This window comes from Rhinatrema bivittatum, chromosome 2 (genome assembly GCF_901001135.1).
Source record: "Rhinatrema bivittatum chromosome 2, aRhiBiv1.1, whole genome shotgun sequence".
In the NCBI taxonomy this organism is placed as follows: Eukaryota; Metazoa; Chordata; class Amphibia; order Gymnophiona; family Rhinatrematidae; genus Rhinatrema; species Rhinatrema bivittatum.
The window spans coordinates 820,486,406-820,499,684 of record NC_042616.1 but is presented as its reverse complement, the minus strand read 5'-3'; the positions used below and the strand labels follow the sequence as shown (position 1 = coordinate 820,499,684).

The 13,279-nt window shown below is 45.4% G+C and overlaps 1 protein-coding gene across 1 annotated transcript in view; it reads left to right on the top strand.

Moving 5' to 3' along the window:
* LOC115083418 (cleavage and polyadenylation specificity factor subunit 1-like) overlaps positions 1–13,279 on the top strand; it is a gene marked incomplete in the record, with an annotated part of 265,845 nt that overhangs the window by 162,620 nt on the left and 89,946 nt on the right. The window contains 1 exon segment of the mRNA XM_029587223.1: positions 106–247. Coding sequence (XP_029443083.1) covers positions 106–247 — 142 coding nt within the window.

Sequence of the window (13,279 nt, the reverse complement as noted above, 5' to 3'; positions counted from 1 at the left end):
CCTTCAGTTGGCCCCTCTGTGTGTAAGGGAGTGGGGCTGGTTTGTCGTGTAGCCCCTCGGACTGCCTGTTTCATGTCTGTCTCTTTCCCTTACCTCTGACTCTAGATTCTGCAGACCGGGCAAGAGATCATGGAGCTGGACACCAGTGGCTTTGCCACTCAGGGTCCGACAGTCTTCGCTGGGAACATTGGTGACAATAAGTACATTGTTCAAGTCTCACCGTTGGGAATTAGGCTTCTGGAAGGAGGTGAGTAGCACACCCTGAACTCACTTTATTACTGGGGTGCTTTTGGGCCATTTACGAAGCAGTAAAAGGTTCTATGGTAAGGAAGGCCTGCATTTGTCTGGGGCTTAAAAGAGGAACCTGAGCAAGAAATTCAGTTCATTTAAACTAGAGGACAGGAAGTAGCCAATGAAATTGATGTTATCCCCAGCATTACAGGAAATGGGAGGAGAAAATAAAATCAATCAGCTCAGAATAGGTGACAAAGGGAAAAAAGTTGGAAAGCTATGACCACAAATGATCGTAGTTTGGGGAATAAAATCCCAGACCTGTAAGCCCCTGATGGTGGAGGCAGACGTGGACATTGTTGCTGTTACAAAGATCTGGTTCACTGATTCTCATGATTGGGATAAGGCCATCCCGGGCACAGAAAAGGGGGAAGAGCAGCTCTTTATGTCAAAACCAATCTCCAAGCAATTGAAATGCAAGGGATATGGGGTAGGGAGGAAGCATTATGAGGTACTAGCATTTACACTGGTGGCTTCTACAGGCCTCCGACTCAGATGAACTGGACAGTGATCTAGTCAAAGACATTCAAAGGATGGAAAGAAGGTAGAAGCGCTGCTGGAGAATTTTAATCTGCTGAGTGTGGATTGGAGCATTCCTACTGCAGAATCTGCAAGAAGTAGAGAGAGCGTGGATGCCCTTCACGGGGCTCAGTTCAAACGAATGCTAATGGACCCCACAAGGGAGGGTTGCAATACTTGACCTAGTGCTCACAATGTCTTTAGTGTCCGGAGAGGTGCTCACCAGAGGGTATGGTTTCATATCAATGCCAGGATAAAGAGAAGTTACACAAAGATCCAAGTTTTCAATTTCAAAAATACAGACTTTGTCAAAATGAGGATTTATCTGGTGGAAGGTCTAGAAGGCTGGGAGAAAATGGATGAGGAGGAACTTGCCAGGTTCTTGTAGCCTGGATTGGCCTCTGTTGGAAACAGGATGCTGGGCTTGATGGACCCTTGGTCTGACCCAGCATGGCTTGTTCTTATGTTCTTAACAGTGGGCCACATTAAAAGGAGCAATTAAAAGTCGTCAAATCTTTGTTAGAAAAGTAAACAAAAGTAAGAGGAAAAAGAAACCAATCTGGTTCTCAAAGGAGGTGGCTGAAAAAGCATTCAAGAAATACGAAGGATTCCAAAAAGAACTGGGACGCTACTTTCATGACAACATCGCAACCATCCTTCTCCGATTTCCCTCTACTCCCTCCTCGCTCCCAGCTGCTACAGGCACTGACCCACCCTCGTCCTCCTTTAACGACCTTGAACTCGTTTCATCCACTGAAATCACATCTATCCTCAAAAAGATGAAACCTGCGACTCATCCATCAGACACTATCCCCACCAAAGCCCTCCTCACCATACCTGACATCATTTCCAAACCCATTGCAGATGTTATCAATTGCTCCCTCTCTTCAGGCATTGTCCCTGACCCACTCAAGCATGCTGTGGTCAAACCACTGCTCAAAAAACCTGCACTTGACCCCAAGGACCCCGCCAACTTTCGCCCTATCTCCAATCTCCCTTTCATCTCAAAAATCATGGAGAAGGTCGTCAACTCGCAACTTACAGAATTCCTTGAAACTCACAACCCTTCTCCACCCCTCTCAATTTGGCTTCCGTAAACACCTCAACACTGAGACCCTCTTACTTTCCTTGACTGACTACTTACTCAGGGGAATGGATCAAGGTCACAGCTACCTTTTTGCTCTACTGGACATTTCAGCAGCTTTTGACACCATAAATCACACCCACCTCCTTGCCCGCCTAACCGACATTGGCCTTTCCGGCACAGCCCTTAAGTGGTTCTCATCCTACCTCGACAATAGGAAATTCACCATGAAAATAGGCAATGCTGAGTCCTCCCACTACACCCTCGCCCAAGGAGTCTCCCAAGGCTCCTCCCTCTCTTCTACCCTCTTTAACATTTACCTCACCCCCTTGTGCAAACTCTTATCAGAACTTGGCCTCAAATTCTTTCTCTACGCTGATGATGTGCAAATCATCATACCCATTCAAGGCTCCCTATCTGACACCCTTGAATCCTGGGGAAACCATCTCGCTGCCATCAACTCCTTACTTACCAACCTCCACCTTGCTCTAAACACTGCCAAAACTGAACTCCTCCTCGTATCCCATCACCCCCCTACCAATCCCGCACTCACAATTGACTCTATCAAGATTCCTCATGCACAGCCCTGCGCAAGGAACCTGGGGGTCCTAATCGACCAACAACTGAACTTCAAAAAACATATCAGTGCCATACTCAAAGAGGGTTTCTTCAAACTTAAAGTCTTAAAAAACCTGAAACCTCTCCTTCAGGCTAGTGACTTCCGCACTGTCGTCCAGGCTACACTGGCATCCAAGATGGATTACTGTAACTCCCTCTTTCTTGGCCTACCCTACTCCTCCTTAAAGCCCCTCCAAATGCTACAGAACACTGTAGCCAGAACCCTCTCCAACGCTCACAAATACGACCACATTTCCCCTATACTGAAGGACCTACACTGGCTCCCTATTCCCTCCTGCATCCTCTTTAAATCCCTGACCATTATACATAAAGCCTTATATTCCCATCACTCCAACTGGCTGGCAGATCGCCTCCAATTTGCCTGCTCGAATCGACCGACAAGGACCACTAACAAAGGGTCCCTCCATGTGCCATCCCTAAAGAAAGCGCACCTCACAGCTACAAGGGATCGGGCGCTCTCCATTGCTGGACCTCACTCCCAACCCACCTCAGACTTGAACCTTGCATCACCAAATTCAGAGCCCAGCTCAAAACCTGGCTATTCAAACAAGCCTTTCCCCAACACCCTTGATAAATATTGAATTGTGATGGATCATGACCTGACTTTGACTATGACCTTGTTCTTATTTTATTTATTTATTTATTTATTATTTTTATATACCGACATTCATCTCAATCGAGATACCACATTGGTTTACATTCAGGTACTGTAGGTATTTCTCTATCCCCAGAGGGCTTACAATCTAAGTTTTTTGTACCTGAGGCAATGGAGGGTAAAGTGACTTGCCCAAGGTCACAAGGAGCGACAGCGGGACTTGAACCTGGGTCTCCTGGTTCGTAGCCACTGCTCTAACCACTAGGCTATTCGTTATACTTCACTTGTTGTTTGTTCCTATGCTTCTCTGCTCTCCTTATGGTTTTTGTACCCCTACCCTTCCCCTGTTACTTGTAATTTCCGTTGCTTTTGTTCCATGTAAACCGAGGTGATGTTTCGACTAACATCGGCATAGAAGACTCTTTAAATAAATAAATAAATAAACACAGGGAAGAAGAATTCCTGGTGAAATTGAGGGGGACGAAGAAAGAAATCAGGAAAGCAAAAGGTCTTGCGGAAGAAATGATTGCCAAAGAGGTAAAGCGAGGTGAGACAACATTTTTCAAAATATCAGAGAAAAGAGGAAGATCCAAGATGGTAGAGTAAAACTGAAAGGTAATGAGCAATGTGTGGAGAAAGATAACAGTATCAGCTATACTAAACAAATACTTCAGTTCGTTATTCACTAAAGAAGACCCTGGAGGGGAGGAATGGACGTTATTTTCAACAATGGCTGCTTAAACAGCTGCTCCTGATCTGATCCTGCTAAATCCCTCGGCATTGAGCAGCTGTGGCACATGAAAGCGGTTTTTATCAGCTTCCTCCTATCTTGAATGGCTGAGGTATGGCTGTGCACAAATAAGAAAGTGGACATAACAAAGTTTTCATTCGCAAACGCTGCTGCGTCCATCAAGCTAGGCCCGGTCTGGGCCCTGCAGTCTGGCCACAAGTCGATGGAGGTGGTCTGCGATTTCAGGGATGGTGTGGGCGATGGAGCCCGGACCAGAACCAAATTTCAGAGCTGGTTTGGAGCTCTGCACAGCGATATGGCCAGTCTTAGAAAAAGAAATGAGTGATTTGGTGGCAGACACATGAAGAGTGATATTGCTGATCTGGGGAGGCGGGTCGAGGAATCGGAGGTGTGGCTGGAGGACCAGGCCTCAAAGTTGGCTGGCTGGAAAGTCACTCCAAATAAATGTCTACAAACAAATAGTGAACTTGCAATCTGAAGAACAGATCCCACAGAGCAAATTTGTGTTTCAGGGGGATACCGGAGGGTCCCGAATTTGCTGATTGCTGTCAGGTGGTTGCCAGTATCAGCGCGCGCTGGTCCTGGGATTGGACCCAGAGGCTATGAGGGCTCCTGTGTTCAAAGCTGGAGAGGGCACACAGAGCATTGGGAGCGGCACGAAACAATTTGCCCTGGGATATTGTTGCTTGCTATCATAGCTTTTCTCAAAAAGAGGAAGTCTTCATGGCAGCCTGGAAGTCGGGGCCCTTGATGTGGAGGGGACCATAAGCTGGAAATCTATCAGGATTTGGCAATTTCCACCATCCACAAGCGCAGGGAATTCCGGGATGTGGTGATTGTTTTCCGTGGCAATAACATCAAGTATAGATGGCTGTTTCTGTTTGGCCTGAGCTTCAGTACCGCTGGAGTATCTTCTCATGTATCTGAGGTGGCTGAAGCAGTGGACTTTCTACAGGCTGCCTGTCAGGGCGACTCCTCTTCTGGTATCAACACACAAGTCAGGGAAGGTGGACACCTGCAGAGCAAAACCCCAAGGTGGCAGCAAGTGGATAAGGGAGGCAGAAGACTTCGGAGGGATTCTGGAGGTTCCAATCCATCTAAGGACCCACTGGCTTGAAGTGACTGGTAATTTGCGGTTTGAGTTGATTGTTTTCCATGAGGTTTACTAGGCCTTAGTGGTGCTGTTAGTTGCTACTCAATTTATTTGTTTTTTTATGGGGGGGGGGGGGGGGGGGGGGGGGGAGAGAAGGTTACCTCTCTTTATTTCATACCATATGCTAGGTATGTGGGTCGGGATTCGGGCAGAGTGGCTAGTTGGCACAATGTCCTCATTCCTTCAGGAGATGTTCCACGAATGAGGGACATGGACTTGTCTTGGGGGGGGGGAGGCACTGGGTCTGTGGGTATGAGTGGTTGCTAAGGTCTTTTTATGATTTAGTGGGTGGGCATGTTTCAATGGGGAGGTGTGCTGTTACCTCACACACAGATCGATACTCTTAAGGCCGCGGTAGAAACTGTGCGGCAGTGCCGGGCGCACCCGCGGTTGCCGCACGCACAGTGCAGCTCACCTACCGCTCGATCCCGTATGCAAATAGCTTGCAAATGCATGCTGCGTCTAGGAAGCGTCCGTGAAGCATTAGGCCCGCGCAACCCATTTTACTGTATAGAGCGCCTATACAGTATCCTGGGTGCTCGGGCCTAATGCTTCACGGCCGCGCTGGTATCTGTCATTTCAAATGTCATTTGAAATGACAGATACCAGGAAGTGGACAGTTCTCCGATGCTCGGCAAACTTTTCCCCCAGCCCCTGCTCACCTGCCCTGGCCGCGTCCGGTCTCCAGTGCAGCCCCAGTCCTGTCCCTCCTCCCGAAGCAAAAAAAAAACAAAACGAAAAAGTAGCAAGAGAGCGAGGGGAGAGACGGGCAATCCTAGGCTCGGGCCTGCCAGTCCCTTCTCCTCTCCTCCCGAAGCAGGGCGCGAAAAGCAGCCTTGCTCCGGGAGGAGGGGGGAGGGCAGTTTAAAGCGACGAAGCGACTTACTTTTGCAGCCCCCCCCCCTCCGGACATCGGCGACGACCGCGGCTCCAGCCTCCAGCTGTCAGACAGACGCATCGCACGTGGGAAAGCGGCCCCTATGCGTGCAATTGGCTGCTCAAGACGTGACGTCACGACGTTTGGCGTCAAGGCATGTGACGTCACGTCTTGAGCAGCCAATTGCACGCATAGGGGCCGCTTTCCCACGTGCGATGCGTCTGACAGCTGGAGGCTGGAGGCAGGAGCCGCGGTCGTCGCCGATGTCCGGAGGGGGGGGCTGCAAAAGTAAGTCGCTTCGTCGCTTTAAACTGCCCCCCCGCCCTCCTCCTGGAGCAAGGCTGCTTTTCGCACCCTGCTTCGGGAGGAGAGGAGAAGGGACTGGCAGGCCCGAGCCTAGGATTGCCCGTCTCTCCCCTCGCTCTCTTGCTACTTTTTCGTTTTTTGTTTTTTTTGCTTCGGGAGGAGGGGACAGGACTGGGGCTGCACCGGAGACCGGACGCGGCCAGGGCAGGTGAGCGGGGACTGGGGGAAAGTTTGCCGCCTACCCTTACCCCTGCCTCTAACGCAGGGGTAAGGGTAACCGCGGTTACCCTTACCCCTGCGATTGTCAGATCGATACAGTAAAGTGCGGTTGCACTTCACTGTATCGACCTGACAATGCTTTTCCAGGAGAGTGGGACATTATTAGTACTCTCAATTTACGATGGGAGGACTTCGCATAATTTCTATCAATACTAAGGGTTTAGATTCCCCAGTCAAACAAACTTTTATTCCAGTAGGCACAAGATTTATAGGCCAAAGTCATATATTGTCAGGAAACCCATTTACTCAAATGCACTGAACGTCCGTTATGGTATAGGTCTTATCCACAACAACATTTAGCATCTTCCCCAATGAAAAAAGAAATGCTGCAGAGTGGGTATATTAATCTCACTCACCTTAGTAGTGGGCATGAGGTCTGTTCTTCGGAATACGAGAGCAGATATATTTTTCTCAAAGCTCTGGTGGATAATGAAATGTTCACATTTCTTAATTTATATGGTCTTCTCACTCATTTCTATTTTCTTGGATGAGTGGGCTGAGGGTCGTGTTCTAATGGGGGGGGGGGGAATTTAATCTTAAAAGATATGCATTCCTTGAAAACACAGGTCCTGGCTCCCTAGGCTCTAAATGTCAAAGGCAGGCCCTTGATATCTGAGCATGGGCTACCAGATTTATGGCGACTAAGGAACCCTAATTGACTTAATAACTGAGGCTGAGGTGGGTACCATAACCTGGTCAGATCACGCTTAACACAGAATCATAGAAATGATGGCAGAAGACGACCAAACGGTCCATCCAGTCTGCCCAGCTTCCGTGTGGTTAGCTCTGAGGATGAAGAGCAGGGGTGGAGATAGATAATTATGGCAATTGAACAATAGTTTGTTAGATGCTCAAACTTTTCACAGACTCTTATGGGTGAGATCCAGGAATATCTCAACTTTAATAGGACTGGAGATGTATCCCCAGGTACGATTTGGGACTGCGTAAAGGTGGTGATGAAGAGAGAGTGGTTTTAAGTGGTGTACCGCAAGGATCGGTGTTGGGACCGGTCCTGTTCAATATCTTTGTGAGCGACATTGCGGACGGGATAGAAGGTAAGGTTTGTCTTTTTGCGGATGACACAAAGATCAGCAACAGAGTGGACACGCCGGAAGGAGTGGAGAGAATGAGACGGGATCTAAGGAAACTGGAAGAGTGGTCGAAGATATGGCAGCTCAGATTCAATGCCAAGAAGTGCAAAGTCATGCATATGGGGAGTGGAAATCCGAATGAACTGTATTCGATGGGGGGGGAAAAAGCTGATGTGCACGGAGCAGGAGAGGGACCTTGGGGTGATAGTGTCTAATGATATGAAGTCTGCGAAACAATGCGACAAGGCGATAGCAAAAGCCAGACGAATGCTGGGCTGCATAGAGAGAGGAATATCGAGTAAGAAAAGGGAAGTGATTATTCCCTTGTACAGGTCCTTGGTGAGGCCTCACCTGGAGTACTGTGTTCAGTTCTGGAGACCGTATCTACAAAAGGACAAAGACAAGATGGAGGCGGTGCAGAGAAGGGCGACCAAGAAGGTGGAGGATCTTCATCGCATGACGTACGAGGAGAGATTGAAGAATCTAAATATGTACACCCTGGAGGAAAGGAGGAGCAGAGGTGATATGATACAGACTTTCAGATACTTGAAAGGTTTTAATGATCCAAAGACAACGACAAACCTGTTCCATAGGAAAAAAATCAGCAGAACCAGGGGTCACGATTTGAAGCTCCAGGGAGGAAGATTCAGAACCAATGTCAGGAAGTATTTCTTCACGGAGAGGGTGGTGGACGCCTGGAATGCCCTTCCGGAGGATGTGGTGAAGAACAGAACTGTGAAGGACTTCAAAGGGGCGTGGGATAAACACTGTGGATCCATAAAGTCAAGAGGCCGCCAATGAAGAGTGGGTGACTCGCCAGAATGACGGCTACTGCCTGGAGACAATACCCTTATTCAATAAACATACACATGCTTACTGTGACTCCAACATCGCTCTAAGCTTCAACAGCAAGAGGAAATGTGGAAAAATGGATTTACACTCACAAAGAGGGGAGTAGCTGGCTTGTTACGGCGGTTACTACCCCAAACCAAATAAGCCTGATGCTTCACCTTCAATGCATATACAGCATAGTTCTCTGCTTCAACGGCAGGGGAGAAGAAAAAAGGGTTCGCACTCACAAAGTGGGGAGTAGCTGGCTTGTTACGGCGGTTACTACCCCAAACCAATTGTGTCCGATACTTCACTTTCGATGCATATCCAGCATGGCTCTCTGCTTCAACAGCATGGGAGAAGACTGATACATCACGCATTTCCAGCATAGCTCCCTGCTTCAACAGCAGGGGAGAAGAAAAACAACCAATAAGGACTGTATAACATAGTCTGGGTAAAACAAATAAGCATGGGTGTAGCTTGCTTATTGCGGCGGTTACTACCCCTACTACCCCTAACTAATCAAGCTAGATATTTCAATGGTGGGGGTGGAAGGGAAATAGAACCAAGAGCTAAGAGAAACAGATAAGTATGAGAGAAAAAAACATGTGAGGCTTGCTGGGCAGACTGGATGGGCCGTTTGGTCTTCTTCTGCCGTCATTTCTATGTTTCTATGTTTCTATATGAGAGGTAAGCTGATCTCCTGGGCCACAGGGGTACGAAAAGGTTAGACATTTTGAAACATATCGCTAACTTGGCACTAAGCCATAAGCATTCCCTTGATCCCAGTAGGCTAGCGGAGTTGGAGGCAGCAAGGAGAAGAGAGTTTCAGGCGCTTGATCTGGCTAGGATAGCACTTCAGTTAGACATGATAAAACAAAAGCATTTTGAACTTAGTAACAAAGCTGGCAGGCTGTTGGCGAGAAAATTAAAGGAAAGGCTTGCACAGTCTTCCATTACTAAAATTAAGGACCAACAGGAGCGTTCCTGTACGAATCTGGGAACATCGGCAATCATTTTATAAGATTCTGTGAGGAACAAATCACTTCTGATGACAGTGTGAGAGCACAGGATATTGACAACTACCTGCAGAGTATAGAATTGCCCTCTCTTCAAACAAATGGTAATGGAACCCATGAGGGAAGATGCGATATATTTTAATATATCTTTCAATTTATTTATAAATGATCTGGAATGGGGTACGATGAGCGAGGTGATCAAATTTGCGGATGACACAAAATTATGCAGAGTAGTTAAATCTCAAGGAGATTGTGATCTATTGCAGGAGGACCTTCCAAAACTGGAAGATGGGGCACTGCTGAAGGATGAGATTTTTGGGAAGTGTGTCCGGTTTTAAAATTAATGAGGATAAATCAGAGCTTCTGAATGTCTCTGTGCTGGGGGAACATTTTCTGCGCATTAAGGCTAAGCTTCCCTTTCATGCAGTGAAGGAGTGGGTGAAAACTGGACCCAACGTGGATGAGTTATTTCAACTCTGTTATACTCCTCTAATATCCAGGATTTGGACAGGTGGGATAGGATGGATTTTTCATGGCTGGGGAGGGTGGCTGTCATTAAAACGAACGTGTTACCTCATTTTTGTTACTTTTTTCAAACTCTTCCAGTCAGGTGCCTGATTCATTCCTGACATTATGGCAACATACATTATTTAGATTTATCTGGAAATGTCCGCCTTCTCAGGTTTCTAAGCAGGGTCCTATTCCAAGAGAAACTAAGGGGGGCCGCTTGACAATAGTGATCATAACATGATCAAATTTGAATTAATGACTGGAAGGGGGACAATAAGTAATTCCACAGCTCTAGCACTAAACTTTCAAAAGGGAAATTTTGACAAAATGAGAAAAATAGAAAAAAACTGAAAAGCACAGCTATAAAGGTAAAAAGTGTGCAACAGGCGTGGACATTGTTAAAAAAATAAATAAATAAAAATCCTGGAAGCACAGACCAGATGTATTCCACGCATTAAGAAAGGTGGAAAGAAGGCAAAACGATTACTGACATGGTTAAAAGGTGAGGTGAAAGAGGCTATTTTAGCCAAAAGATCTTCATTCAAAAACTGGAAGAAGGATCCAACAGAAGAAAATAGGATAAAGCGTAAGACATTGATAAGACAGGCTAAGAGAAAATTTGAAAAGAAGTTGGCCATAGAAGCAAAAACTCACAATAAAAACTTTTTAAAAAAAAGTGTCCGAAGCAGAAAAGCCTGCAAGGGAGTCGGTGGACCGTTGGATGATCCAGGGGTTAAAGGGGCACTTAGAGAAGATAAGGCCATCGTGGAAAGATTAAACGATTTCTTTGCTTCAGTGTTTAATGAAAAGGATATTGGGAGAGATACCTGTTACGGAGAAGGTTTTCATGTGTGATGATTCAGATCAACTGAACCAAATCACGGTAAACCTGGAAGATTTAGTAGGGCCTGATTGACAAACTGAAGTGTAGTAAATCACCTGGATCAGATGGTATTCATCCCAGAGTTCTGAAGGAATTCAAATAATGACATTTCAAACCTATTAGTAAAAATGTGTAACCTGTCATTAAAATCATACTGAAAATTGGAAGATGGCCAATGTAATCCCTATATTTAAAAAGGGATCCAGGGGTGATCCAGGAGCCAGTGAGCCTGACTTCAGTGCCGGGAAAAATCGTGGAAACTGTTATAAAGAATAAAATCACAAAACATTTAGATAGACATGGTATGATGGGACACAGCCATAATGGATTTACACAAGAAAGGTCTTGCCTCACAAATCTCCTACATTTTTTTGAAGGGGTGAATAAAGGTGGATAAAGGTGAACCGGTAGATGTAGTATTTGAATTTTCAGAAGGTGTTCGACAAAGTCCATCATGAGAGGCTTATAAGAAAACTAAAAAGTCATGGGAATATGAGATGTTCTTTTGTGGATTGCAAGTTGTTTAAAAGACAGGAAACAGAGTAGGATTAAATGGACAATTTTCTCAGTGGAAAAGGGTAAACAGTGGAGTGCCTCAGGGATCTGTACTTGTCCCGGTGCTTTTCAATATATTTATAAATGATCTGGAAAGGAATACGACGAGTGAGGTTATCAAATTTGCGGATGATTCAAAATTATTCAGAGTAGTTAAATCTCAAGCAGATTGTGATACATTAGAGGAGGACCTTGCAAGACTGGAAGATTGGGCATCCAAATGGTAGATGAAATTTAATGTGGATAAGTGCAAGGTGATGCATATAGGGAAAAATAACCCTTGCTGTAGTTACACGATGTTAGGGTCCATATTAGGTGCTACTACCCAGGAAAGAGATCTTGGCATCTCAGTGGATAACACATTGAAATCTTCGGCCCAGTGGGCTGTAGTGATCAAAAAACGTATTAGGAATTATTAAGAAGGGAATGGAAAATAAAACGGAGGATTTATTTATTTATTTATTTGTTTGTTTGTTTTTGGCTTTTATATACCGACGTCTCAACATTATAAGAGTCAGCCACAGAGATGGGGGGGTGGTGGTTGCAGACAGTTAGAGGGGTTAAGGGTGCGCAGAGGGTGTTTCCACCAATTCAGTTGCATTTTTATATATATTTTATGTCATAATGCCTCTGTATTGCTCCATGGTGAGACCGCACCTTGAATACTGTGTACAATTCTCATCGCTGCATCTCAAAAAAGATATAATTGTGATGGAGAAGGTACAGAGAAGGGCTACCAAAATGATAAGGGGAATGGAACAACTCCCCTATGAGGAAAGGCTGAAGAGGTTAGGACTTTTCAGCTTGGAGAAGAGACGGCTGAGGGGGGATATGATAGAAGTCTACAGAATCATGAAAGGACTTGAACAAGTTAATGTAAATCAGTTATTTACTCTCTCAGACAATAGAAGGATCAGGGGCACTCCATGAAGTTAGCAAGGAGCTCATTTAAAACAAATTGAAGAAAATTCTTTTTCACTCAGCGCATAGTTAAGCTCTGGAATTCATAGCCAGAGGATGAGGTTACAACAGTTAGTGTAACTGGGTTTAAAAAAAAGTTTGGATAAGTTCTTAGAGGATAAATCCATAAACTGCTATTACGGTAATTAATAAGCAATAGTAGCTTGTGATCTATCTAATATTTGGGTACTTGCCAAGTACTTGCAACTTGGATTGGCCACTGTTGGAAACAGGATGCTGGGCTTGATGGACCCTTGGTCTGACCCAGTATGGCAATTTCTTATGTTCTTATGAGCCCTAGAAGACCGGGAGTAGGATCCATTTTTCTCACCATCAGTAATTGATGTTTGTTGTATGGGAAGGTTAACAGCTATGGTTGTTTGGCTAGCTTTGAGAAAATCTGGTATCCTTATCTACAATGGAGATCTAAAGAATTATTATGACCGATGACTGGTTAAATAATTGGAGCAGAGAGTGTTCAAGTGTAACATACTTTTGGGCAGTGTTAATGGGGGGAGGGGGAATGAACAAACTCTTGAAAACTGTGTCAGTGGGATGATAATGATTGTTAGTGCTGATGGTTGTTTCTTGTGCATTGTATTCATTCAGTTCTTCATGACATATGTGTATTTACTATTTCACCGATTAATAAAATCCTAATTATATTAAAAAAAAAAAAGAAGACCTTGGAGAAGAACAACTCTTGATTAACAAGACCATGGATGGGAATGGAGAAGATACAATTCTCCATTCCCATCCATGGTTACGGCAAGAAAGATGCCCAATAAGATTTAAGCAAAAACTGAAAACATGGCTTTTCCTACAGGCTTATACTTAACCCTTATGCTCTCCTCTCTCCCTTACTCCTACAGCCTTGCCTGCTAATGTACTTAAGTGTACATCCCTATTTCTTTATCTCCACACCTAACCTTTTGT